Raw genomic sequence first — 26079 nt, 5'->3', positions numbered from 1 at the left:
AATCCAGAGACTTTTAGCCCCAGTTCAATTATAACCAAATCACTAGCCGCAGTTTTCTCTGGCCTTGCACCCCACAAATTCACCCAGCAGCAGTTTTCCCTTACAGTAACTATGAAAAGTTAACACAGAACATGTTCTCATGTCAAAAAAAAAAAAAATTACCTTACCAACACAGGTATTTTTGTTGGTAGCTTCCTGACATCAGTTTTCTTGGCCTAAATAACATTTGGGATGAATCCTCAAAAAAAAGATGCTACAGTAGCAGCACTGAGGAAAAACTATATGACCTCAGACTCCACAAGAAATTTCTTTTACTTCCCAAGTCTTTTTGACCAACAGCACCAGGACCAGCCATCTGAAGAACATGGGACTACAATTTGTCAAACATTTTCTATCAGAACTGGTACAGGAGAAAGTTAAAAATTGCAGAATCACAGAAGAGCCTGGGAAAGGACCTCCCAAGATCATCTGGTTCAGCTTTTTGTGGTGCAGAGAGCCTGGATAAGATTATCCAGCACAGTGCCCAGTCCTACCCTGGAAACCCTCAGCCAGAGGGGTGCACAGCACCCCTGGGGAGGTTGTTCCAGTGACTGAGTGTTCTCCCTGTAAATTTTTTTTCTATCAAGATGAAATCTTGCCCAGTGCAACCTGCACCCACTGTGCCTTGTCTTCTCTGTGCTGCTCCTTACAAAGGCAGAGCTTCTGTCCTCTATAGCTTCTCTTTAAGCACAGGAATGATGGGATGTGTTCTCCCTGAGCCTTCTCCAGGGAAAGGAGACCCAGCTCATCGAGGTTTTCCTTACAGGATGGGTTCTCCAGCCCTTTGATCACCTTTGTTCTTCCTCAGCTCACAGCGGCTTCTTCCATCCTCCAGTGTTGTGTCAGCATTTTCTCAGCTACATCATGAAGCAGATACAATCACCAATTTGGCTAAAAACTAACTCAGAAGTTTTTAGGTTGTTTTTTGTTGTTTTTTTTTTTTTTTTGGATTCAACAGCTTATCAGCCAACACACAGCCAGACATAGTGACAAAAACCAAGAGCAGAGCTGCTCTCTGGCAGCTGTACCAACTGGAAATGCTCATCACACCACACTCTGCAAATCTGAAAGAGAACATCAGCACTGCTCATCCATGGAAGCTGCAAGTCAAACTCTCACTGCTCTTTGTCAGAGAAGATTAAAATCTTCCATGTCTCTTGAAGAACCACCCTCAACACTTCAAAGAAATAAGGGCCAGGGGGAACAGATACCAATTTGACAGGAAACTGGCTCAGCAGAAAGACACAAAGACAGAAAAGTGCTCTGCAGGCACCCCCACAAAGCCACTGGCAGACACAGATCTCAGAATAAGTGTGAAAAGCTGGCACTTGTGCAGTCACCACAAGCTGGTGGCACAGTGTCTTCCATCAGTGTCACTCCATACCCTGTATGGTCCTGAGCAGCAGCAAACTCACTCAGGAACCAACAGAGTATGGAAACAAACCAGAAACAGACTGAGCAGGTTTATTTCATAGAGCCCTTGCAAAGCACTTTCAGAAGGGAAGAAAACCTCTCAGAATCAACTTGTGGGCTAGCCCGAGGGGCACCAACGTTTGGGGCTTTAGACAAGAGACGATGCCCAGGAGATCGCTGCAAACACGGGAGTTTTGCAGCCCAAGTTTGGTGCCCGGGCAGCGGCCAAGCTGCTCCTGCCCCCCGAGCACGGCCAGCCCTGCCCAAGTACCTGCAAAGCGCTTGTGGCTCTCGTAGTCCGCCGAGCAGGGCACCTCCACGAACTTGTCCTGCAGGGTGTCGCTGCGATGGGCCAGCACCTCGGTGACCCCCTCTGCGGGGATTGCACCCTCGGGGACCCCATCTCCGGGGACCGCACCCTCGGGGACCCCATCTCCGGGGATTGCACCCTCGGGGACCCCTTCCTGGCTGCGGAGGCGGCTCCAGACCACGAGGCCGCCGCCTGCCGCGGCGGAGAGGAGGAGGAGGAACGCCGCCTTCAGCCACCTTCCCCGGGGATCCTGCTGCAGTCTGCCCTTCCTGGCGCTGCGGAGGGAGCACAGAACGGGCCCCGTGAGCGGGGAGGGACGGCCCTGGCCGAGACCGGGGAGCCCCGGGCCCTCACCCCGCGGGACCCCGGTTCGGAGCACACCACACGCGTTACAAACACACACGGCTCTCTCCCGGGACCCCGGTTCGGAGCACACCACACGCGTTACAAACACACACGGCTCTCTCCCGGGACCCCGGTTCGGAGCACACCACACGCGTTACAAACACACACGGCTCTCTCCCGGGATCCCGGTTCGGAGCACACCACACGCGTTACAAGCGCTTCCCTCCCGCTCCCGGGCCCGCCGCTGCGCGACCGCCTCCCCACCGGGGCACCCCCGGGAGCCGCAGCGCCGCCGGGCCTAGGGGTAAGAGGTGATGGCCAGGGCCCCGCGCTGGTACCTGCTGTGCCGGCGGGCCCCGCGGACCGGCCCCGGCCCGGCGCTGTCGGGGCCGCGGGGCAGCGCCCGCCGCTGCGGAGCCATCGCGCCTCCTCCGCCTCGAGCGATGCGCTCGGCGCGCCTCACCTTGGCCTGCCGGCCTGCCTGCCAGGGGAGCGCGCTCGGCTGCCGAGAGCGAGTGGAAGGATCCAGCGCACAGCCGGGAGCGGCGGAGAGGCGGCACCGGGACAGAGGGACAAGGGGACAGCGGGACAACGGCACACCGGGACAGTGCCGGGACAGCGGGGCAGGAACACCGGGGTGCGGCCGGCCGGGGTGTGCAGGGACGCCGCGGCGACAGGCCAAAGCAATCGAGGCCAGAGCATGTGGCGGCGCCTGGTGCACCTGGACCTGAAGGGCGCCGCGCCGCGCGCGCAGTACCTGGAGCAGGTGAGGGGTGAACGTGAGGGAGGTGAGGGGTGAACCTGAGGGAGATGAGAGATGTGCCTGGGGCAGGTGAGGGGTGAACCTGAGGGAGGTGAGGGATGTGCCTGGGACAGGTGAGGGGTGAAACTGAGGGAGGTGAGGGGTGAGGCTGAGGGAGGTGAGGGATGTGCCTGGGACAGGTGAGGGGTGAGCCTGGAGGAGGTAAGGGATGTATCTGGCACAAGTAAGGGATGTATTGGGCCCAGGTGAGGGGTGCACTTCGTATGGGTGAAGGCTGTCCCGGCACAGGTGAAAGATGCATTGGTCTCAGATGAGGGATGTACTGGGCTCAGGTGAGGGGTATACCTGCTGCAGGTGACAGGGTGGTGGCACTGCTCACAGCCCAGCTGCATTCCAGGTGTCCCCTCCTTCCCTCCCCTCCCTCAGGTGCTGCCGCTGCTCCGCACCTTGGGTGCCACCGGGCTGCTGCTGGAATATGAGGACACCTTCCCATACACGGGGCCACTGGAGCTGCTGCAGGCCTCCCACGCCTACAGGTAGCTCTGGGTACCCCACAGGTAGCTCTGGGTGCCCGCAGGTGCCCACAGGGCACTGACAGTCGTTCTCCTGCAGCCCTGAGGAGCTCCAGGCACTGCTGAGCTGGGCACGGGCACAGGGCCTGGATGTGGTGCCACTGGTGCAGAGCTTCGGGCACATGGAGGTGAGCTGGGTGTGCTGGGCTGGGCGAGAGCTGATGTGCTCAGCCAGCAGTGCCTGGGGGGGACAGCAAGGCTGGTGGGATGAGCTGGGTGTGCTGGGCTGGGTGAGAGCTGGTGTGCTCAGCCAGCAGTGCCTGGGGGGGACAGCAAGGCTGGTGGGGTCTTGGCGTGCAGTAGGAAGAGCATTGGCAGCTGGGCAGGGAGTGATCCTGCCCCTCTGCTCAGCCCTGGTGACATCTGGAGCAGTGGGTCCAGTTCTAGGCAGAAACCATGGCCAGGAAGTGCCACCTGGACATGAGGCAGAACTTCTTCCCTGTGTAGTGACCAGGCCCTGAGCAGGTTGGAATATCCCCAGTGAGGGAGACTCCACACCTTCTCTGGACACAACCCTGGCCCTGCTGGAGCAGGGAGGTGGGACCAGATGAGCCACTGTGCTCCCTTCCAGCCTGACCCATTCTGGGATTCTCTGCTGGAAATTTCCAATCCAGGTCCCAGTGCTCTGGTTATCCAGCTCTGCCAGCTGCAGGATTTGACATCAGGGTCACACTGCAGTGACCTCCCCGTTTCCTTCACCCACCCTGTGAGGTGCTTCGTGGTCAGAGACCCCCCTAGCAGCGTGAAGCAGCAGCTGAGCCCCCAGCCTGTCCCTGGGTTGAGCAGGACACCTGCCCTCAGAGCCCTGGGGACAGGAGGACACTGCTGTCCCCTGGTGTGGTGGCTGTCCCCGAGCTCCCCTTTCCCTTGCAGTTTGTGCTGAAGCACAGGGAGTTTGCCCATCTGCGGGAGGTGAAGGAGCTGCCCAACGCCCTGAACCCGCACAAGGAGGAGTCCCTGGCGCTGGTCAAAGCCATGATTGACCAGGTCATGGCCCTGCACAAGGACCTGCAGTGGTTTCACATCGGATGTGATGAGGTGGGACGTCTCTTCAGCTGGGAATGTTTCTTTTCTTTTGAGGAATCATAGCAAGAGCTGAGGCTTCTGCATTTCAGTGGTGCCCAGGCCATGTTTGGGTGGGATTTTGGGGACAGAAAACACCACTTGAGCCAGTGTAGAAAAGTCTTTTTGCAAATAAATTATTCCAGGAGCACAGGTTGTCATTTCCATAGATACAAGTGTAATATCAAAGTATTGAAAGCAGCTTCTTGAAGCTAAACGCAGTTGGGTTTAGGTCAAGTGAGTGTTTGTAGTGAGATATCAATTAGAGCTGTTCATTAGGAATCCTGTAAGTTTGGTGTAAGATGTGGCTCATTGTTCTGGGCAAGTTACTCAAAGTAAACCCTTCTGTGGTTGGAAGTGTTGGGTTTTTTACTTGGTAGTTTGTCTCCTCGAGAAGGAAAATACTCAAGGTTCTCTTTCTCATAGTTTCTTAAAACCATGCTGATGGCACACAGATCCCTGGAATTCATTATGACCACTTAACTGTACTGATAGTAGTTTAGCATTTTGTATCCTGCTGTGTTGAAACTGGTGGGAAGGCTAGACAGGGAGCTGTTATAAAGCAAAATACTATTTATGTAGAATAAATAAAACTGCTCTAAACCAGCAAATTTTCATTCACTCTCTGCAAGGGACCAAAAATGCTGGGCCACTCTTGGACATGGCCCCAGGTTACTTCTAGACTCACATTGGGATGATCTTTCCCAAGATAGGAACCTCATTAAATCTACCTCAGGTCCTTGCTGGATTTGAAGTGAATAAATGTGGTGAGAGCTACTTCCAAGGACAAACATTCCCAAGGCAAATATGGCATATAGATATTTTAGTTTCTGTAGGAAAATTCCCTCAAGTGCTGCCTGTAATCATGGCCACAGTCTCCTGCAGACTGATGGAAATGCTTGCAGTGTTTTCAGCACTCAGAGGTGCTTTGGAATGTGCCCACTCAGTGGGTCACATCTAGAGAAAGGCTTTGAATATTGTCTACCTCACTTTCTTCATTTCTGTACAAGAAGTCAGAATGATTTGCTTGGTGTTTCAGGTCTACTACCTTGGTGAAGGAGAGGAGTCAAAGCAGTGGCTGCAGCAGCAGAACAACACTCCAGAGAAGCTGTGCTTATCCCACATAAAAGCAGTTGCCACTTGTTTGGCCTGGTCTTACCCCATGGTGACACCCATCGTGTGGGATGACATGCTCAGGGGGATGAGTGAGGAAACACTGGCAGGTGTGTGACCAGGTTTGCACAGATAAAACAGATGGGTTGGCAGTTGAATGCAATGTAAACAACAAATCTGGCAAGAGGTGAGGTGTGGTTTGTTTGACTGGAGAATAGAAGCACTCCGTCCTTGGCTGCCACAGAGTCCCTGTGTGAGTTTGGGCCAGTCTGAACACTTCAGTTTTCAATCACAAAATGCTCACCCTGCAGTGGCTGCCATCAATTCTACTTTCCTTATACATTGAAACAACAACCAGCATTAAAACACAACATTAAAACAAAACAACAACCTGTTAACATCTGTGGTCCAAGTCTAAATCTCTGTGCCTCTCACCACCTTCTGATGTTCATTGCTGCCCTTTGCAGCACCTAATCCCAAGTGGTGCAAACTCACACAGAGAAGCTGCAGCCCTGTGAGCATCTTTGTGATCATGGTGCACATCGTGAGGACTTTGATACTGAATTGTGGGGTAGCTCCAAGACCTTGACATCACAAGTCTTGTTTGTGGAAAAATATCAAAGCTGGAGTAGTCTGCTAAAGCTGGAGTAGTCTGAGCACAGATGGAGTTCCAGCATTTTCAGAGCCACCTTACATGGCTGCTGTAAACAGATTTAGATGATGCCAGGAAGAGCTGTGCAGCTCATCCAACAGTGACTGACCTATTCAAGGCTTTAATAGTGGGAAATCATCCCCAAAAATGCAGGTGGGACCCATGGAGTTTCCACCAGAACAGTACAGCACTCTTAAGTGCACTCTACTGCCATAATAACAGAATAAACAAATTAAAATGTGATGGAGTTAAAATACTGAATTTCTGTACAGTTTACTGCACTTTCTCTAGGGGTCAGTTTAACATGTTTAAAACTAGCTGAGGAGTTGATTACAAATGAGTTAAAGCTAAATTTGTATCTTCACTTTTACTTGAACAGCTACCTTTGGTACAAACACAGCCCAGGCAGTCTGTAAGTGAGAGGGTAAATGTTACATTTGAATTTAGCTAAATCTCCTCTTGGGGCTCTGCCAGTAGAATCCAGCTGGTACAGAGAGATGCAAGGAGCTAAGAATGAGGTGGGCTTGGGGTGAGTGGGGTCTCTGATAAATTGTCACTGCTCCTCCATGTTAATGGTTTCACCATGCCTGAGGACAGTGGTCCTGGGCATGTGCCAAATCCCTGCCAGGCTGAAAATGCCCTGGGGCACTTCAGCTGTAGGTGACAAGCCTTAGTTGTGGTCACATGCTGCTGCACCAGTAACCTGTGCTGAGTTCTCATTTAAGCAGCTGTTCTCCATGGTTTAGAAGAGCTCTGTTCCTTTCAGAGTCTGGGGTCCCACAGCTGGTGCAGCCCATGATCTGGGACTATGCAACAGACATCAACGTGGAGGGCAAAGGTTTGTACTTCTCTGCTGAGCTGTGTAGAAGTAAAATAGCCAAAGCAAAATTCTGTTATTAAAACCTACCTTAGCTGGACACCAAAACATTCTGGTTTTGTTAAATTGTTTTTTATTGCTTTCATAGCGTAAAGACAGCCCTTGTTTGATTTCACATCATTGTTGCTATTGTTTTCTTTTCCTGTTTATGAATGACTTGCATTGTAGGCTGCGTAATTCTTTTCAGCAGAGCTTTGGGATCACTGCTAGGAGATTCAGAGGTCTTCCACAAGCACTGCTACATTAATTCTCCTTGTATTAACACCAGCAGCAGCACATAGCTCTGTATTGAAGAGCTCTGCAAAAGAAGCATCAGGGCTTCATGCACCTATAGAATTCAGAGGGAAGCTCCTAAAGGCCCCCGTCAGGCATCTAACAATCATGCAAATATTCCTTTGTTGCAAGAACAATCAGCTGTCAGATGTTGTGTGTGCTTGTTACAATCTCACAGCTCTTAGCATGGTAGCAGTACAAGGGAGTGGAGTACTGTAACTGACACATGAAAATAGGACAGCCACTCAAAAGGCTGCTCAGAGAGGGTGTCAAAACCCTCATCCTTGCTGATGCTCCAAGCCTGGAAAGGCTCAGCAGCCTGTTGGACCTGGAGCTGTGTTCTCCTTCCCTGCAGCCTTGCAGTCAGGGCTGGAACTGGAGAAAGCTCATCCTGTGCCTGTCCCTTTGTGTGTCCCTGCAGTGCAGCTCATAGAGAAGTACCGCAGGTGCGGCTTCTCCAAGGTGTGGTTTGCAAGTGCCTTCAAGGGAGCCACGGGAGTGAATCAGTCTCTAACCCTGATTGGGCACCACCTCAGGAACCAGCTGGAGTGGCTGCAGGTGGCCAGGAGGAGCCCTGCTGATGTCCTCGAAGGGATCGCGCTGACCGGCTGGCAGAGGTGAGGAACGGCCCCTGTGTGCCTCCAAGGGTCACAGATAAGCAAACTTCCACCCAAAAGCTCCCCAAGAGGTCCAGGGAAGCTGGGGGCTTAAAGGGAACATTGCCACCCTGCAATTCTTCCTGTCACTGTTGTGCCTCACCCCCAGACTGTGAAGGGTGGATTTCAGCTGTACAGCACTAACCAGCAGGAGCAGTGGCTTTGGGGACACCACCAGCTGCAGATTGGGTGGATTTTGTGCCACCTTGAACTGCTCATACACACTGTTGTTCATGCATGGTGTATCTATCTGAATGTCTGATGGGAACTCAAAAACTGTGAAATCAAATATGAGATGAGAATTTGTTAAAGTTATGGAGGAGTAAAACATTTTTATGCAGTCAGGAGTAGGGAATACCAGAGAGCTGATGTCCAGTTTCTGACCCTAACCTGCCTTGAGTAGAGAGTTTGGTTTTCATCTGTTCTTACTAGTAAAACAGGAATACTTCACATTTCAGAGATAAGTGATCTCTGAGACAGAAACTGATGTTTCTAAAGCTCGTTGAATTTTAGTGATTGAAATATTAAAACTTCCCCCTTGTTTCGTCTGCTCTAGCAGTAAAATGTGTAATTAACAGATCTTTTCTTACATAGGTATGATCACTTCGCTGTTTTGTGTGAGCTTCTCCCTGTGGGAATTCCATCCCTGGCAGTGTGTCTGCAGGCACTAAAGAATGGTACAATGACAACTTTATTCTCTCTCAGATAATGCCTAGCACAGGAGTGAAGTATCCTTGCCCTAAGATTAGCACAGGCTTGCTATATTTTGAGATGGTTTGCTGAATTGATTGTGGCCTGAATTATGAACAATAAATTACAATTTGCAGTATGGGAGGAGAGAACCCTCTTGGCCTAAGTATTTAAAAATAGTCATTGTATCCTCTTCATTTATTGTGATCTAACACACAAATGGTCAAAAACTTCATGCTTATATTAAAAAATAAATTTAAGGTGCAAAATTGCTTTTCTGAATACTGAAAAACAATAGTGATATATAAATGAGCCTTATTTAGTTTCGATTTAGAATGTGCTCATGTGTAAAAGTTGTTATAACTAATTGTTTTTCTTAAAATCGATCTAGGGAGGACATTGTCTGGTAAAATACCTCCTGCAGTTTCTGCTTTCTTTACAGGCAGTTGCCAACATATTTTTCTTGTTCTCTTAATAAACCCCCACAATCCACTGATTTTTAATTAAGGCACTAGAAATATTCAGCACCCTGAACAGAAAGCTCAGAGCTAGGAAGTGCTCACCTTGCACAAGACAACTGTGTGAAAGACACTGAGCTCCTCCTCCCACCCACAAGTGTTTTTTCCTTCTTTTATTTCCATTTCACCTTTCAAAAAATTCTTCACCAAAGGAGAACTACTAAGCCAAGGCAGAATACTCCAAAAAACCCCTCTTGTATGAACATTTTGGTCCCTTAGACTCCTTTACTCATTTCCACTGTCTTCTGCCAGGTGGCTATTCTGAAAAGATTAAAGAAAATGTGGAAAACCTCCTGGGAATGCCTAACCTGGAAATTGAAACTTTCATGAGGTAACATTCCACCTGCAGAATTCAGGTGCTTCTCCTTGTGTGGTAAGTTCAGGAACTAACAGATCCTCTTTGGACAGCCCAAGTGTGGGGACCTTTCCTGGGAGCAGTATCCTCACCCTTGTGACACAAATTAGTTTCCACCTCAAATCATCAGTGGATGAACTTCTCGAAAAGAACAGGTAATGAGGTTTCTGTTGATTCTGCCTGGCTGCAGGACTGTTTGAACTGTGTCATCTCTAAGTGGGGCACAACTCCAGAAAAGTGATTTAAATATCAAGCTCTGCATTTCAGGTGTCACTGACACCTCAGCAGAACATAATATTTACATCAAAATTTAAAATATTTTAGCAAAGTTCCTAAATACTGTATGCTGCCTTATTTGAAGTACATAGTTCTTTCCTTAATTACATTTTACTGCTATTTAAAGTTAAAATGAAAAATTTGAATGGTGTAGTTAAAAAAAAAAGGAGCTTGAAATGAAACTTATCAGGTGATCATCTGCCAGGAACACTTTCACAAGCTAATTCCAAAGATCTGTAGACTGAAATAAACTTACTCCTTAAGCATCATCTCTGTGCAGAGTTCAGCTAAAGCCTCCTCAGCTGTGACAAACAGAGCTTGCTGCTGTTTCACCACTGCTCCTACCAACATCCATTTTCAGGTATGCCACAGGCTGGTTCAGCCCCTACCACAGGAAAAAGAGGATTATTCATCCTATCATAGTGCACCACTTCCAGCCAGATGCAGTCAGGTAACAGCACTTGTTTTGCACCACGGGGGAAATAAAAGTCTGAGATATTTTGGGCACTCAGCTACAGAGAGTTGTGAGCCTTACCTCTTTTCTAATTATCTCAGAAACATCAGTGGGAATCAGCCAAAGTATCCATAATATGTTTTTATACAACATGTTGGGGTTGGAACTAGATGATCTTCACAGTTCCCTTCCAACACAAACCATCCTATGATTCTAATTTTATCTTTGCCTTCTGTTGAGTGAATTCTTGGAGAACAAGTACAAAATTGGTCTCCAAAAGCCTCTCCAGTGTCACTCCTGGACAGCCCTGCTGCACCTTAAGCAGTGGTTGGCCTTGGTGTAGGAGCTCACCCTGGGCCAGATTCCAGGCAGGGCTTGGAATAAAGCCAGGCCCTTCCCCTGTCACCATGGGCTTTTCAGAACTTGTCCTAGACATTCTGCCAATTCATGCTAAGAAGTTCATTTATAGGTGGGGTTTTTTTTTTCTGTGATGAGTATCCAACCTCATCTCCCTTTCTGATAAAACCCAGAATTAAATTCCCAACAAGTCTCACAGTGGGTTTCAGTTACACTTCAAATGTGCAGAGTGTTTTTTTGAGCTCACATTTTGCTACTTTAAAAGTCTTTGCATGAGGAAAGTGCCAAGATTAATGGAACTTAAACAGAAACAGCACCAAGCTTTTGCCACCTGAACCAAATCAAGTCCTTTGGGCTCTTGTAATAGAAGCTTCTTTTCCTGTAAAGTGGTTTTAAGGACAGTACTCCCTTCCAAAGGCCAGTAAGCCAACCCTCCCCTGAGGCAGAGCTCACCTGCAAATGTCATTGTTTCTTCCTTCTCACTTTGTTCAGGCTCTTCTCCAAGTGGAATGCTGTGGTGCAAGACCTGCAAGCAGCCATGGAGCAAGTTTTCCACAGGTGTGCTATAGAGGAGTGGATGGAGGAGAATGTCCACCCTCACCTTCAGAGGCTGCAGGAAGTGCTGGATGATTTAGATGAAGCAATAAGAGCACAAAATTAGGGACATTTCAATTAGTCTGACTCATTCCCTGGGAAAACATGGCTGGTGAAAATCAGAAGCTAGCCCTTGAGCTGGAGTTTGTCATCTTGACAGTTGGTTAAACAAAAGTGACCTGAAGGCATGAAGGAATTTATTAGCATAAAACACTTCAACTTAATTTTCTTGTTTTAACACATGCTGAGCCTTAATTCACCTGCCTGTCAGTCAGGTGTGCTGCCCTTGCATAACAGAATGCAGGAGTGAGTCACAGCTCACTCTCCTACAAGGCAGGAGAAAAACCCAGGTCCTTCCAAATTCAGGATTTGTAGCAACAGACTCTTACATAACAATGACCTGGGAAAGTTCTACCCTAATACTGAGGATACTTTAGAAATGTTTGGGTGATTTTGTTCTGTACCAAAACTCCTTGACATGTCAGCTGTGCTGAGTTGTGTCCTACCATTCATTCCAGCAAGAGGAATCAGGAGCAAGAGGGAGCTCCTGAGGCAGTGAGACCCAGGCTTGGAGGGAAAATGCCTTAACACATTGGGCTGCTTCACTTTCTGCCAGAGCACCAAAGCTCAGCCCCATGCCCCCAGAAAAGCACCACCCCACTCACTGAGGCACTGTTTGGCTGTGTAAAACCTCACACTGCCACCTGCACTTCCCAGGTTTGTCCCAATTTGAGCCATGACTAAAGCTACCAAATATAAGGAAAAAATGCTGGTTTATTCTGCTTTAATGTCAAACTTGTCATAATGGATAGAAATATGTTTGGGGACTTTTGGTGATTATCCCAATTCTCCACTAAATGGAGATAATTTGAAAGTATGGTTGTTAAGTACGTTACTTCACCATGAATATTCAAAATAGTTATTTCTGTGCTTCATTTTATGCCTTTCTTTAAATTTTTTTGGGAGCACTGGTATTGAAATTTTCTTGGAACAAAACATACAGAAAGTAAAACTACAGCATAGGACAAGCTTCAAGTGACTCAGTGAGAGCCTCAGTAACCAGGTCCAGATGCAGATCTTTATCTAAAAAACCAATTGCTGTGTATACCTGTCACATAGCTTGAACTAAACAAGATCTTAATTTATTTTACTTGAATAAAACCTTTGATACTCCAAGTGTTTGTAGAAGGGTGTTGCTTTTTGTGTGTGCAGCATGTTGGTTTGGTTTAAAGGAGGGAAATTGGAAATATTCACCAACAGAGAGTTGGATCTATCAGCTTATATGGAATTAAAACCTGGACTGCTGCAGGAATGTCAGCAGGGTCACTTCTAAGCAGGTATTTGGGCTTCTTCTCTTCTGCCCTCCCCCTCATTAACTCCTGCAGTAGATCTTTCCCAGTAATAATTCAGGCAGCCATTAGTATTTTAATAATTTTAATTAAAAACAATACAAAATACTACAGCGATGCAAAACAAGTTATCAAAGTTGATTTTATCAATGAACCTTTTTTAAAAAAAGACAACACAACAAGGCCTTGCTGAAATTCTACTTGCAATTTTAAAGTAAAAAAAAAAAAGGCAATTTCTAAACATTTTCCAGAAGTATTTTTGCCTCCCAGCCATATATGACACTGTCAGGACTAGCACTCTTTATTTATTACGTGAGCAAGCTGAGGTTTTGGTACCGGTGTAACTTCATAAATACAGCCTGAGAGTCAGATCTCAACTATAAATATTTGGATTTTCTTTGAGACTTGCACACTTGATGCCAGGTATGGAATATTTCATTGTGAAGTACTGGAATATGAGGTTACACCAAGGTCACACAAAGCAGTGCAGCAGCCACAGCCCCAGTCCCATCCCAGCACAGCCATGCAAGGAGCTGCCACTGGGCTGCCCTGAAGCACCTGCTAAGTGCCACTTACAGTTCCAGTGAAGGATGTGACAAAGGGGCTTGGTTTAGGGTCAGGCTGTTGGAGCTAGTCTAAGCTCTGCTGTGCAGCTTTTTAAATCATTGTTAAGTCATGCAAACTACAGCTGTCCAGGCACAAGTCTCCAGATAGCCTGAGATGCAGAACTAATGAGTACATCTGTAGGAGTCTCCCAGGAGTACCTCATTTCCTAACCAAAATGAGTCTTTCATTCATTCCTTTGAGTCCAAGTCACTTCACAGCAGGCACGTGTAAGGCTCTGTTTAGTGGGCCTTTGACTGTGCTGGCCCAAGAGGAGTGAGGAAAACCATCCAGGAAAGCCTTCAGCAGAATGGTGGGAAGTGGCAGAAAAGGAGGATGACAGAGGACTTGTCTAAAGAGGGAAAGTGGACCCTGTCCTGAGCTGCACCTGCTTTCCACAGTTCCTCAAGCTGATGCCATTGCTGAGGAGGACACAGACACTGCCACCACCAAATCCAGGGGAACAGCCACTGCAGGTGAATTGTACTTGCACACAGTTACTGCACTGCATCTGGCCATGTCTTCCAGCTAAAAATGGCAGTTTTAGAGGGCAAGAAGCTCCACATGTGGATCAAGAGAAACACAAGAGAAAACCCCATCAGCCTGTGCTACCACTGGTGCAGTGTGCCACTGCCAGGCTCAGGTGGATCAGTGCCACAGGAAGCTCCTGGGTGGATCAGCCAGCAGTGCCTGACACGTCCCCACAAGCAGCACCCCCAGTCTGCCAGAACGTCCTGAGGGCCCATCCTGCTAGCTCAGACTACAGAACACAGGTCCCCACTGAAACTGGACTTGTTGGTACAGTGACAGCTGCCAAATACAAAACGGAAATGGCACAAGAGAGGATGGCACCAGCTGCCCCAAGGGAAAGGCTGACGAGTCAAAATTCCTCCTGGACACACAGTGCATGGCAGCAGCCATCCCTCTCCTGCCTGACACAGCAGGATCATGAGGAGTGAGGAGGATACTGGAAAACACCTCTAAAGAGGTGATCACTGACATCAACCCAACAAACAACTTACTCCACAGGATTCTTTGTGAGTTACATTGTACCTCACTATAGGTCATTCCCCTTTCTATAGATTTTCAATGTTCTTAAATTGTTTTAGTCTTTGTCTAAGATACTGCATAGTCTGTAAGTGTAGACATGACTAACACCATGAATGCACAGCAAGCTGGATGCACTGCAGCTCAGCAGAAACAGGACACAGGATGCAGTGCAGGGTCAGACCAACAGATGTACCTCTCAAAAGCTGATTTTTCACTGGAGAACTACAGTGTGGTTTTTATCTCCTGTGGAACGTCAGCTCTCATGGGAATACAAATGAAAGCCAACAGAGCTGAGACTGAAGGCAGGTAGTTTTGTCTGGTTTATCCATGGTCCACTCCACGGGCTCAGAGTAAGTGCAATGCACACCACAATGCCCTCTGAATATCCTTGATACAAAGCAGCAGCTACCACAGGCTGAGCCCTTGTGCTTACACTGTACCATGACAGTACTTCCTACTGGAAGTCCTTAGAACACTCACCATTCTCATTTTACACTGTGGGGGAAAAAAGAGTACTCCAAGTCCCCAGTCTCATTCTCCTCTCCCTAAAATGAGCATCACCTCAGGTATACATTACAGTGGATTTAAATGAGGAACTCTACATTAAGTGTTACACCCTGCAATATTTTTTTAAACAGGTTTGATGATTATGCTTAGCCTACAGTTGTGCTGGAGAATAAAGGCAAATTTAGCTAATTGCCTGCAACCTAATTTTCCCACGTTCATACACAGCTGCTTCCCAGTTCCAGTGGTGTGGGGTAGGCACCAAAAGCCCCATGATTACCCCAACAACTCAAGAACTTTCAGGAACATGTACTGGCAGAGCTCTGTACTGATACCTGACATGATTACAAGTTTTTTCTCTTATTTAAAGGAAACAGACCTAGTTCTGTGCTGCAGGCAGCTACATCAACAGCCATCAACCCTGCTGCAGTGAGTACCTTCCAGTGACAGCACCAGCCTCAGCCTCTGCTCACATCCTGGGTCTGAACAGCTGGAAGGCAAACCTTTGATCAGCAGGTGCTCAGCTTCACCCCAAACTGGAACACACAACAGGATGTGCCTTCTACCAAAAACTTTTCAGAGCCTTCTCTCTGTAGAGGTAGAGTGATTGGAAACAAGAACACAGGCTCTTTTAAATTCTGAAGGAACTGCTGCCAGGAGACACTTGCTGCTGGCCAACCGTGAAAGCATCCAACACAGTTACCTCGTACCCTGTTCACATCTCCTAGATGTAACTGTGTACACATTTTCTAAATCAGGTCTAAAGACCATAAGATTCCTAAATAAAACCTAGTGAACTTCAGTACAAGCAGCTGTAGCATGCTAAAGGAGCTTGCAGCTTTTTACAATTTTTTCCTGTACTGACATGTTAATGTAAGCATGATGGAGTTCTAGCTCTAGACAGAATATGTTGACTAACAGAGGTAGCTTTTACTTCAGAAATACCTTGAAAAAATGTATATTTAAACTATTTGTGAAACCACTGGCCAGAACAGAGGATACCACACACCTGGAGTAAAACACAGATACAAGTCAGACATTTAGTCTATGCTACCTACCTTTAAAAAAGTTATTATTTAGCACTTTGGTATCATTTCAAGTGAGGAAATACTCAACAACTCTAAGCTACCACCTTGTTTGACATCAGTCTTTTCCCTACCTAAAGTTACACATGTCCCTGCTTCCTTTCTAAATACAGTTTAAATAGTAAACATTGAGGTCTAGAAAAAGATTGCTCTGTCCTGCCCAGAAGTTAAGCAGAACAGGATTAAGGTAGAACATTCCAAAGATATTTCATCATGATCCTTTCTCCTTTCCTATTTATGGCTCCTTGGTGAGTCTGAGATAAGTTAAGACACCGTTACAAGTTGATCAACCTGATGTTTAAAATTCCAAGAGAGGCACTCAGACTTTAATTTCCACAGATATCCAGTGGCAAGTCAGTAGTAGAGAACATAAAAGTGCCACTACTCTGCATCTCCTAATTGCATATATTAAAGGGGAAACATCAAAGCATTGTGTTATGAGTTACAAATTCAACTCTTCTACATTGCATATACTGAACCTGCAGCAAATGTTTGCAGTAAGCAGAAGTTCACATCTGTATCTTCACTTCATTAATGGAAAAGCAATTATTTCAAACCAATTCATTAATAAATAACTATTCCTAGACAAGTTTGAGGAGGTGACAAAAGTTCAAAAGCCAGCAGTGTCCACATGCAGGGTCCTGAAGCAGTTTAACACTAAACTATGACAGATTCCACCCATTGCAAATGCACACGTTGAGAAATGCCCAGGTCAGGGTTGTGAGGGGTTTCTTGTTCTGAAGAACAACCAGAATATTCTCCAGATGTGTGAAAGCCTCTGCTTGTTTCAGTTCACAATGACTATCAGTATTTAACCTGTGGTTCATCTGCATCACTTGCCTCTGTTTCGCTGCTCTGGGAGAAATCTTGTGGGGTCTCTACTCTGTCCAGTTCCAGAAAACTCGTAATGAGTTTGGCAACTGCTTCCACATCACTGTGGAAAAGAAGAAACAACGGAAGAGTTAGTGGAACTGTAGTGCTGACAAGACAAGAGCAGGCATGCTAATTCCTGAAAATAATTGCTTAGAGGGAAAGTCATATGGGCATAGAGGCTACGGCTGACAGCATGTCACACCAAGCCATTCCCTCCACAACAGAACAAATCAGTCCTTTGCCAGTCCCTGCTGCAGGGTTCTTTATTACCAATGTTTAAGATAATTTTTCTGTTAACTAATACACCAAATGTTTGCAAAGTAGAATTAGTCCCCTCTGTCACTGCTTAGCTCAGGAAGGCAACTCCAGCAGACATGCAGCACTAAAGGGATCTCAGATATTTAAACATCATCCTGACAGATGGTATTAGCCAAATGTCTGCAAATGAAAACATTGTGGGGTTTAAAAGGTTAAACTGAGTAACACAGGGTCATAACAGCAAGTCTAAAAACTGACCTTAGTTATAATGATGCCTTGTGAAGGCTGACCTAGAACAGAGGCTAGACAGAGTTAAAGAATAAAGTATTTAATAGAAGTCCTCAATGGATCCACCTTGGGCAGCACAAGAGCCCAGCCAGCTACACCGGAGATGAACCAAAATGGTCACAAAATGGACAACAGGTGATAGGGTCTCTCACTTTTTAAAGTTCTGCTCTATTTGCATATTGGAGTTAATTGTCTAATTACAGCTTTAGGTTATGAAGTCTTATTCTTCTTGGTTTTTTTCTCTTCAGTCCACATTGTTTATACTCTTGGGCCTGAGATTTGGATCATTTGTCCAGCTAGAGAAGGAATTGTTTTGTCTCCCTGCTCTGTGCAGAGAGCTCACCATCCCCTAATACAAAGCCCAGACCCACACACAGAACCAGCACAGAATCTCAAAAATATAAAAGCCAAAACCCGAGGCATCAATAATAGTTGGCAATTACTGACCCACGACTGGCACTCCCCACCTTACACGTTCCAATTTTCCCAAGTCCCCAGTGCACCTTCTGCAGCCCAGCACGGCGCTCTGCGTGAGCGGGTGCGAGAAGCCGGTGACGAAGCGCAGCACGACCAGGTAACCCTTCCCGAAATAGCGCACGGCCTCCTCCTCCACGTTCACATCGCGGATCTCGCTCAGCACGGCCACCACTGCAGGGATGGGCACAGCAGGCAGCTGTCAGCAGGACTGCAAACCCTCAGCACTGGTGACATGCTCACAGGGACCCTGCTCTTGGGCACCACTGCTGTGATCCTTCACTGCCGGGGCAGTCCTGAGGCCTTGTGAAGGCTGAGCTAGAACAGAGACTAGATGGAGCTAAAGAATAAGTTTATTCTACTTAGGGATTTATTAAAAGGCCTCCATGGATCCACCTTGGGCAGCACAAGAGCCCAGCCAGGGCTACACCCAACATGAACCAAAATGGTCCCAAAATGCACGACCGGGCACAGGGTGTCTCACTTTTATAAGTTCTGCTCCATTTGCATATTGCAGTTAATTGTCCAATTCCAGCTTTAGCCCATGCAGTCCCATCCTTCTTGTTTTTCTCTCTCCAGTCCACATTTTTTATGCTCTTTGGCCTGAAATTTGGATCATTTGTCCTTGTTCCCCAGCTAAAGAACAAATTGTTTTGTCTCCCTGTAGCCACATTTCTCTCCACAGAGAAAAGCAAGGCACAACTCTTCCCAAGAATATTTCTGGGTTTCTCATTCTCTGAACACCAGAGGAAGGAAAAACAATTCTTAGCATTTGCTGTGCCTGTGTTTGTGGAAGGTAGAATGCAATATGCAGATTGTTTAGCCACAGTGATGGTGTTTTGTTTCCTTGGCCTATCAGGGCCAAAGGTGTGTGTGTGTCAGGACTGTGGGCTGACAGCCACAAGATTCAGTGCAGTTGTGTGCAGGGTTGAGTGCTTGGCAGATTCAGTTTCAGATGTAGAGAATAATACAGTATAATAAAGTAATTAATTAGCCTTCTGGTATCAGTGGAGTCCTCCTCATCCTTCCTCCTCAATCAGGGCCCTCACAGCACAGCTGGATCTCCCTACTCTGTGCAGAGAGCTCACCATCCCCTGATATGAAGCTCAGAAATACACACTAAAGCAGCACAGAATCTGAAAAATAGAACAGTTAAAACTTGAGGTATCAAAACAGCTGCTGAGCTGCTCAGGCAAAAGACACATCCACAGGGTGTGAATGCAGTACACTGCAGCTGGGACAGGCCCTAAGGATAGAGCCACTCAGGCACCAGGGTGCAACCCAGTATTATTTATGTTTCCCACTTACTTTAATGGCAATTTTAACTACTTTTCAGTATGGAGTAGGCAAACAGTTGTTCAATTTACTGAGATTGAACTAATACTGAAATACTTAACTTCTCAAAGCACCTGCTGACCTCTGCATCCTCACATGAAGGGTACCTAAACCAGATATTATCACAGAGGAAGAGATATCCTCAGCTCTCCATTGTAAACTTGTATCCTAAAGGAAAGCCCAGAAACATTAAACATCCTTCTCTCCACACCTTTTATTTTTCATCCCCAACATGAACTCTTTAAAAACCAACTCAGCTTAAGGTCATTCCAAATTTGGCCACTCTTCTGAGCTTACTGAGAGCTGGTTCTATTCACATCAGGAAACAGAACAAAAACTCTGACATGGAAGAAGATCCTACTTTTGTAACAGAAGAGAGATCCCAGTTTGCAATGGAGCTACCAACTCACCACCATGACTCCACCAACTCACAGTCTACACTGCAACTTCTTCTGTCCAAGAGGAAGCCCAAAGTCCATCAGATCCAGCATTAAACTGAGCCTCCTGTACAGGCTGCTTTAAATATTCTATATTTAATATAGAATATTCACATTCTATACCTGCAGGATGTAACATGCCTGCATGCACATGTATCAAACCTTTGCCTGCTCCCCAAAGCAGATGAGATTACAGGAACCTCAACTTCTGGATCCAAAATGGAAGTTTTTCCACCAGTCCCAGCTGCCAAGCAGGCTAGCCAAGAGCAAGGTAAACACATTAACATCCCAAAGGAATGGCTAGGATTATTATGGAAAGCAACGTGTAGGCCTACTTATGTTGGATTAAAATAATTAACAAGATGCATTCAGTACACTGAGAAAAAGCATTTGGGTCCAGAGAGGCAGATTGTTACATCTGCTGCTTGGGAACAAAGCAGATCTGGAAGCAGATGTGATTTAATTTGAGTACAGAACTCCAGAGAAGCTATTAAATGGGCACACATCCATCACCACATTTTCTACCACAGATGCTGCTTTCTCACCTTGTTCATTGCCTCCTTTTGATAATGTCAGTATTTTTTTGTAGAGGTTGAATGTTTTTAGGCAGACTGTTCCCTTGTTTTTATCAAATACAGCTTCCTGTAAAATTGAAAAATAAGAATTTTCTTGAAAACACCATCACTAGCTATGCTTCAAAGTAAAATAAAAATAGTTCTAGGGGAAAATAATCTTGGCAACAGAAAAATACACAGCCAGTTCAGAGACATTCCTCTATTACTAGACCATGAAAATCACAATCTTGCTTTTGGTTTTAGAGAAACTTTACCTTATCTCTTGTGTGACTTCTAGGAGGGAGTTACAAGTGGGTTCATTGTCCCTCTTGCCACATTCCCCATGTAATAAAAACTTTGCCTGGAATCAAATTTGGCCACTAACTTGTAACTCCTATAGTTTTCACTCCTGATGAATTTGATAGCCCAGTGCTGTGCTCTATGGGCCAGGCTTACACAGACCTCAAATATCCCAATGAAAATGGATATTAATGATATGGGATATTAATGAAATTTCATATTAATCAATGAAAAGAGGATCTCATTCTCTTTAGGTGAGTTGCTCATTCCAACACAACTCAGGTCAGCAGGGTGACAAGATGACTTATTGCTCTCAAATCAGCATCCACACAATTCTAAACCAGAGGAAAAAAGCTGAGCAGCCTGGAAGCTTAAAGCTCCCTTATTTAGTGGTTTCTCTGTCATTAGCTTGAAGGCTAAGTTCAAAATCATGTGGTGCAGCTGAATGTCCTGGTCATCCTCCCTCTTTTATACAAGAGAGAACATTTTGGGCCAAGTCTCCCCTTAAAAATACCCATGTGTTTAGCTTCACATTTTTATGCTTGTGTAAGCAAAGAATTAATTCCAGTCCCAGCATAGCAACCCAGAGGGTTTCCTCAAAACCAAAAGCATAACTTGTCTGTCTGAGCTGAGCAAATGCGTGGGGCTGCTGGAATCAGCATCTGCCAACTGCTTCCTACTCACAGACCCTCATTTCCTGAGCTCAGCATCTTACCTCCCACTGCTCCAGATTCTGGGCTGCCACAAAGAAACACCCAGCCATGTAGAAGAGCTTCCATGCCAAGCTGTCTGGACAATGCAAAAAATGCATACATTTAGGTTTTTTTCCCCCTTCTCTGGTTATTCAAACAATCCTGAAAGCAACATGCTCCCTTTAAAAGCAGCAAAACGAGGAAAGGTGATGGAACATTTTTTGCCTTTAGTTGTACTACAAGCTATTTTACAGCTCTTTCCCAGGATGAAAATACAGAAAATCTTCACACTTTTCAGAGACTTCATTCATGCTGGGCTTCAAACCATGCAGAATTATAAGCATATGTATTATTGGCAAGGTTGTAACATCACATCTTTCTCTTCTGTACAAGCAAAGGCATCTTAAAAGGCATTCACAAAACTGCCAACCTGCTGTCAAACACCAAATATTTGTGCTGCAGAGGACAAGGATAAGGACAATGAAAATTCAAAAAAGCAAACATGTTTCTGCATAAAAGGAAGCAGTTGGTCCTCTTGACAAACAAACATTTGCATTTCACGTCCTGGCAATGTTTACATGTCACAGCCTGAATAATTTGCTCACTCAGGGTTTTAACTGAAGGCACAGCAGAACTGTGCTGAGATTTCAAAAAACTTTGTTCAACATCTTAAGAAAAACAAGGCTGATTTAGCTGGTGGCTCAAGTAGCTTTGACTGCATTTTTCTCTTTAAATAAAAATATGTGGGTTCTCTTGGTAGCACATTCCTACACACTATTAAGTTTGAACATTTGATGTTAACAAGATGCAGCAGAAGAATCACAGGGCAGCTTCCAGGACAAATCCCACGGATGGGAAGACAGCTGGCATTTGGTGCAGTCTGCTGTACTGCAGGGGGAGGAAGCAGCAGGAGCTGTCTCATCCCTAAAGGTGCTTGGATGAGTAATCTCTGCCAGTGATGATCTGACAGTTTCCAGAGAAACAGAGAACTTCCGTCACAGGCAAAGTAATCATTTCATTATGGTGTCAAATAATCATTACATGTCTTCCCAGGAGAGCTGTGAGGACCAGCTAATCACATTTATTAAACACTGAAAGTACAAAATGCCACAGAGTACCAATATCATTATTAAAACTACTTGCAAATGGAAAAGGAGGCTGAGTAAGAAATAGAACACTACAGCACAGTAAGCCACAGAGGCAACAGTTATTATTAGTTTTAATATTCACACCACAAAGGGGGAGGGAACCTCCACTGCCTTTGAAGGGACAGACAGAAGATGCAGATGAGTCATCAGCATGAAAAACAGATTAACAGGAAAGAAATAACTCTCCCAAAAAAGTGATAGGCCATTACCTGCACTATAATAAGCAGCAGCCAAACCTATGGAGGCTATTCCTAGGAGGAAAGAGGAGAGAATTAAGACAAATAAGCAGCTCAAAAAAACCCTAAAATTCCCAGATGAAAAACATCACTTTTCAAAAAGAAGACAAACATGATTGCAATATAGATCACTATATCAAAGTCAAGTTATTTTTTTCTCTCAGTATTAAAACAACTTCCATTCTGCAAAGGCATTAAAAGCACAGTGGCTGGAGTCAGAAATAAAAATTTTGTGACACAACTGGGAACAGAACCTCAGAGGGACTCAATTCAGTCATGACACCATACTTCCTCTCAGCACAGTACAACTTGGAGTGCTCACACAAACCTTGCAATGGTTATTTTCCCCTTTAAGTGCTCTATGGAGCTAAAAGACAACTTTTACAGGAAAGTTGTGTCAGAAACTGCCAGCTCCTTTCTCTCAGAGAGGGGGAAGCAGCTGAAGAGTGCCCCATGCCCCAGAGGCTGCTGCAACTGCAAAGATCCTCTCAACAACACCCCTGAAAGCAATGACAAGGTGGTGTTACTGCAGTGGGATCTGCTCAACTGGCAAGCAGGATATACCAGATTTTCCCCAGCAGCTCTCTCAGTACAATCCTAACAAGTTTCTTTTTCCTGCATATTCAGCAGTGTTTATAAAGATGACTTTCAGAATATCCTGTATGACTTCCCATTTCATACAGAGTCCTTAGGAGCTCAGCACCAACCACACGCAGCAACCAACCCAGCATGGTCACACTGCAGTTTTCCACTCCTGCAAGCTGAGATGTTTCTCAACCTAAAATCCCCTTCAGAAGCTTCACACTTCTACAGCTACATGGAACATAATAAACCTTCTGTTCTTGATCTTTCAGGACTCCCTTAAAATTCCATCCATGAGCTTCTGAGGCTCTCCAGATGAGATTGAAAGTCTCACAGTGAAACTGCCACGATGAGGTTCACACTCATTTAGTGGCTATGAGAAAGGAAGAGCTCAAAGCACAGTCTTGCCTCTTCTGGAAAGGAAAATGCCTGGAAGGCAGGGATTTCATTGGGGGCTCTTTCAGGAGTTTATTGTGACCCTCTTCCCTTAAAGCAAGCTCTGAAATGAATGCTGTGGTCTTACCAACACAGAGGGACCAGGAGCGGATGCCAGGTGACCTCTTTAGGTGAAGATGGGAATTCGTGCGCTTTTCAACCAACATGTACATCTTCAACAGAAACTCCCAACAGCCCAGTCTGACTCATGAAACCTCACTGCACCAAAAACAAACAAAGAAAAAAAAATTAAATCATTGACAATTCCACCAGTTCTCCTTCCTAGTGTTTTTAAGGACTTACCAAGTCTTAATCTAGACTATAAAAGATACTCCAGGGTAAGAACACAGTCTTTTTGGACAGGAAGAGCAATATGAACACTGAAAACAACCACAAAGTAAAACTGTCATGCCGAGAGTTGCGTAACAACAACAGGAATGTGAACTCTTGGAAGAAAGTTCTCATTTTGGGGTAGAAGTCTCCTTCTATTATAACCAGATTCCAGAAGAAAAATGTGAAAAACAAGAAGCTGGAACAATGTTGTTGCTAATTCATGCAGCCCTTCAAACAGATAAAACAGCAAAGGGAATGGAAATCTCTTTGACAGCATTTTCCCTGTGAGCTGAAAGGGTTCTGTGAAGGGCTAGTCTGGGACCTGGGGCAGGACAGGGCAGCCTTCTGCACCTCTGACACAGGGTCTCATCCCAGGAAGGGCTCCAGCCAAGCACAGCCACCATCCCATAATGCCACAGATGGCGTTCCCATCTCCAAGTCACCTCAAGAACACAACCAGGAGCTTCCAACAGCAAGTATGTCTGTCTGTCCTCAACAAGACCATGCCTTCAGCCTAGGCAGAAACAGCAGAGACTGAAAAGACAGGCACTAATTAAAAAAAGTAAGAGCTGGGTAATCCCATGCAGCATTTTCTGTACATTTTTACTGTTTTACAGCAGAGAACCAGAGTTATCTAGGGTGAGAAAGACCTTTTAGATCATGAAGCCCAACCACTAACCCAGCACTGCCCAGTCCACCACTAAACCATGTCCTTCAGCACTTCACCTACATGATTTTTGAACACTTCCAGGGATGGTGATTCCACCACTTCCCTGGGCATCCTGTCCCACAGAACCAGTTCATGGAGGCTGGCATTAAGCTGCTGTTAGCTGCCCATGATAACAGGTTTCCAGAATATGTCAACATTCAGCAGGTTTTGAATAACCATGAAAAACACAGAGAGAGCAGGTCTGAGCACATCCAAGTTCTCACAAAAGGCAAATATGTGATTTTCAGTCCTTTAGTTATCCAGCTGTTCTTGGATACAAGAAGATGCTCCTGCAATTCTGGTAGTTTGGATACAAAGCTCCAGGGGAGCAGACTTAGCCAGGTCTTTTCAGTTAAACAAAAAGCACCCACGACTTTGATTTTAATCTCTTAGCAACACATCTGAGAGCATCTGAAACCGAAAGAGCCAAAAGCACTTATGCATAAGACATGCTCCATCTCCTCCGGATGTCAAGCATCAAATTTTAATTTTCAAATGACTCCTGTGAGTTGTTCTCAATATACCGGAAAATACTTCTGCATGTACAACGCTTTCTCCTGCCTGTTATCAAATCCAAGTTAAAAATACATAGAGATCACGGCAGAAATCTCAGTGTATTTAACAAATATTACACCCTACTTAGAACATAATTCTCACACATATCATTCAAGTCCATTAATGCAAACTTTGATATCTCGCCCCCAGAATAATTTAGGGAAGTTTAAGCAGGCAAATGCCAGTTTTGGTTTAATGCTGGACACTCAACATCAGTGCATTGTCTCTCACGGGCTGTTGCTTGCAAGAGATGGACTTTGGAATAAAAAGCAGCTTCTAGTTACATTTAATAAATAAATCATAAACACGCTCTAAAGCAAATACTGAAGTTCCACTACAACACTGTTATTTTTACAGAGAAAGCGGTATCTTTGTGCTGCTCTTTCATTTCAAATTCCAAACCTCAGTTTTACTTGACTTTGTCTGGTTTGACAATGAACTGATCTCCAGCATCAAAAGAACATTCTCATGCTTCCTCCAAGCTCTCGGTTGAGGGCGAGCCAGCAAAACCCATTGGAAGAACTGAAATTTTCACCCCTTGAAATCTTCACCACCAGCATCCATTAAGTCAGGACCACACATTAGCTGAATTTTCTTTACAGAGCTCATTTTTCTTTCCCTCCCAAGCCTGCACCTGCTCCCAGCCCAGCCTGGTTTCCCCCTGAGGGAGGGGAAGACCCTCCCCAGCCAGGGACCTGCCTTAACCCACCCAACCCGCGGCTTTTGTCCCCCCGCTCGTGGGGAACCCGAGGCCGCCCTTCACCCCCGCCCAGCCCGGTGCCCGCGGTACCTGCCCGGCCTCCAGCCGCCTTCTAAAAGGATCCGCGGCCGCCTCCGCGTCCCGCGCCCTCAGCGCTGGTCCCGCCTCAGGGATGGACGGAGGCACCCGCGGCCATTTTGGGTGAGGGCAGAGGATGGGCCATGAACCTCCCTTCCCCTCCCGTGAGGGCAGCGCCGCGC

General features: G+C 46.0%; 3 protein-coding genes across 6 annotated transcripts in view; 1 reads left to right on the top strand and 2 right to left on the bottom strand.

The window, feature by feature from the left end:
- OGFOD3 (2-oxoglutarate and iron dependent oxygenase domain containing 3) overlaps positions 1–2579 on the bottom strand; it is a 35839-nt gene extending 33260 nt beyond the window's left edge. Inside the window, exons 1-2 of the mRNA XM_059864001.1 lie at positions 2446–2579; positions 1724–2037 (exon numbers count right to left, since the gene is read on the bottom strand). Of these exons, the coding sequence (XP_059719984.1) occupies positions 1724–2037; positions 2446–2528 (397 nt within the window). The 5' untranslated portion in view covers positions 2529–2579. The remainder of the gene's footprint in view (positions 1–1723; positions 2038–2445) is intronic.
- Positions 2580–2739: 160 nt separating this feature from the next.
- HEXD (hexosaminidase D) lies at positions 2740–12495 on the top strand. 2 transcript variants are annotated; one of them, XM_059864000.1, is made up of 12 exons: positions 2740–2873; positions 3297–3406; positions 3483–3570; positions 4316–4480; positions 5544–5727; positions 7036–7107; positions 7841–8036; positions 8670–8752; positions 9536–9614; positions 9692–9793; positions 10276–10365; positions 11218–12495. In XM_059864000.1, the coding sequence occupies exons 1-12, from the start codon at positions 2808–2810 to the stop codon at positions 11384–11386; spliced, it is 1404 nt and encodes a 467-aa protein (XP_059719983.1). In that variant the 5' UTR covers positions 2740–2807; the 3' UTR covers positions 11387–12495. The 2 variants fall into 2 exon arrangements, with proteins under 2 accessions (XP_059719983.1, XP_059719982.1); XM_059863999.1 differs by lacking the exon at positions 9692–9793.
- A 241-nt stretch (positions 12496–12736) lies between these two features.
- Positions 12737–26071, bottom strand: LOC132336745 (cytochrome b-245 chaperone 1). Of its 3 annotated transcripts, none has more exons than XM_059864550.1 (7): positions 25910–26071; positions 23611–23741; positions 22479–22520; positions 21145–21218; positions 20121–20217; positions 17797–17977; positions 12737–16844 (listed from the first exon to the last, which is right to left on the bottom strand). In XM_059864550.1, exons 2-7 carry the CDS (start codon positions 23693–23695, stop codon positions 16715–16717), a joined length of 609 nt encoding a protein of 202 aa, XP_059720533.1. In that variant the 5' UTR covers positions 23696–23741; positions 25910–26071; the 3' UTR covers positions 12737–16714. The 3 variants fall into 3 exon arrangements, with proteins under 3 accessions (XP_059720533.1, XP_059720535.1, XP_059720534.1); XM_059864552.1 differs by having other exon boundaries at positions 17833–17977; positions 25910–26068; XM_059864551.1 differs by lacking the exon at positions 25910–26071 and adding an exon at positions 24299–24810.
- Between the last annotated feature and the right edge of the window lie 8 nt (positions 26072–26079).

Source organism: Haemorhous mexicanus, chromosome 20, assembly GCF_027477595.1.
Source record: "Haemorhous mexicanus isolate bHaeMex1 chromosome 20, bHaeMex1.pri, whole genome shotgun sequence".
NCBI lineage: Eukaryota > Metazoa > Chordata > Aves > Passeriformes > Fringillidae > Haemorhous > Haemorhous mexicanus.
Note: the sequence above shows the minus strand (reverse complement) of the source record. Positions and strands in the feature narration are given on the sequence as shown.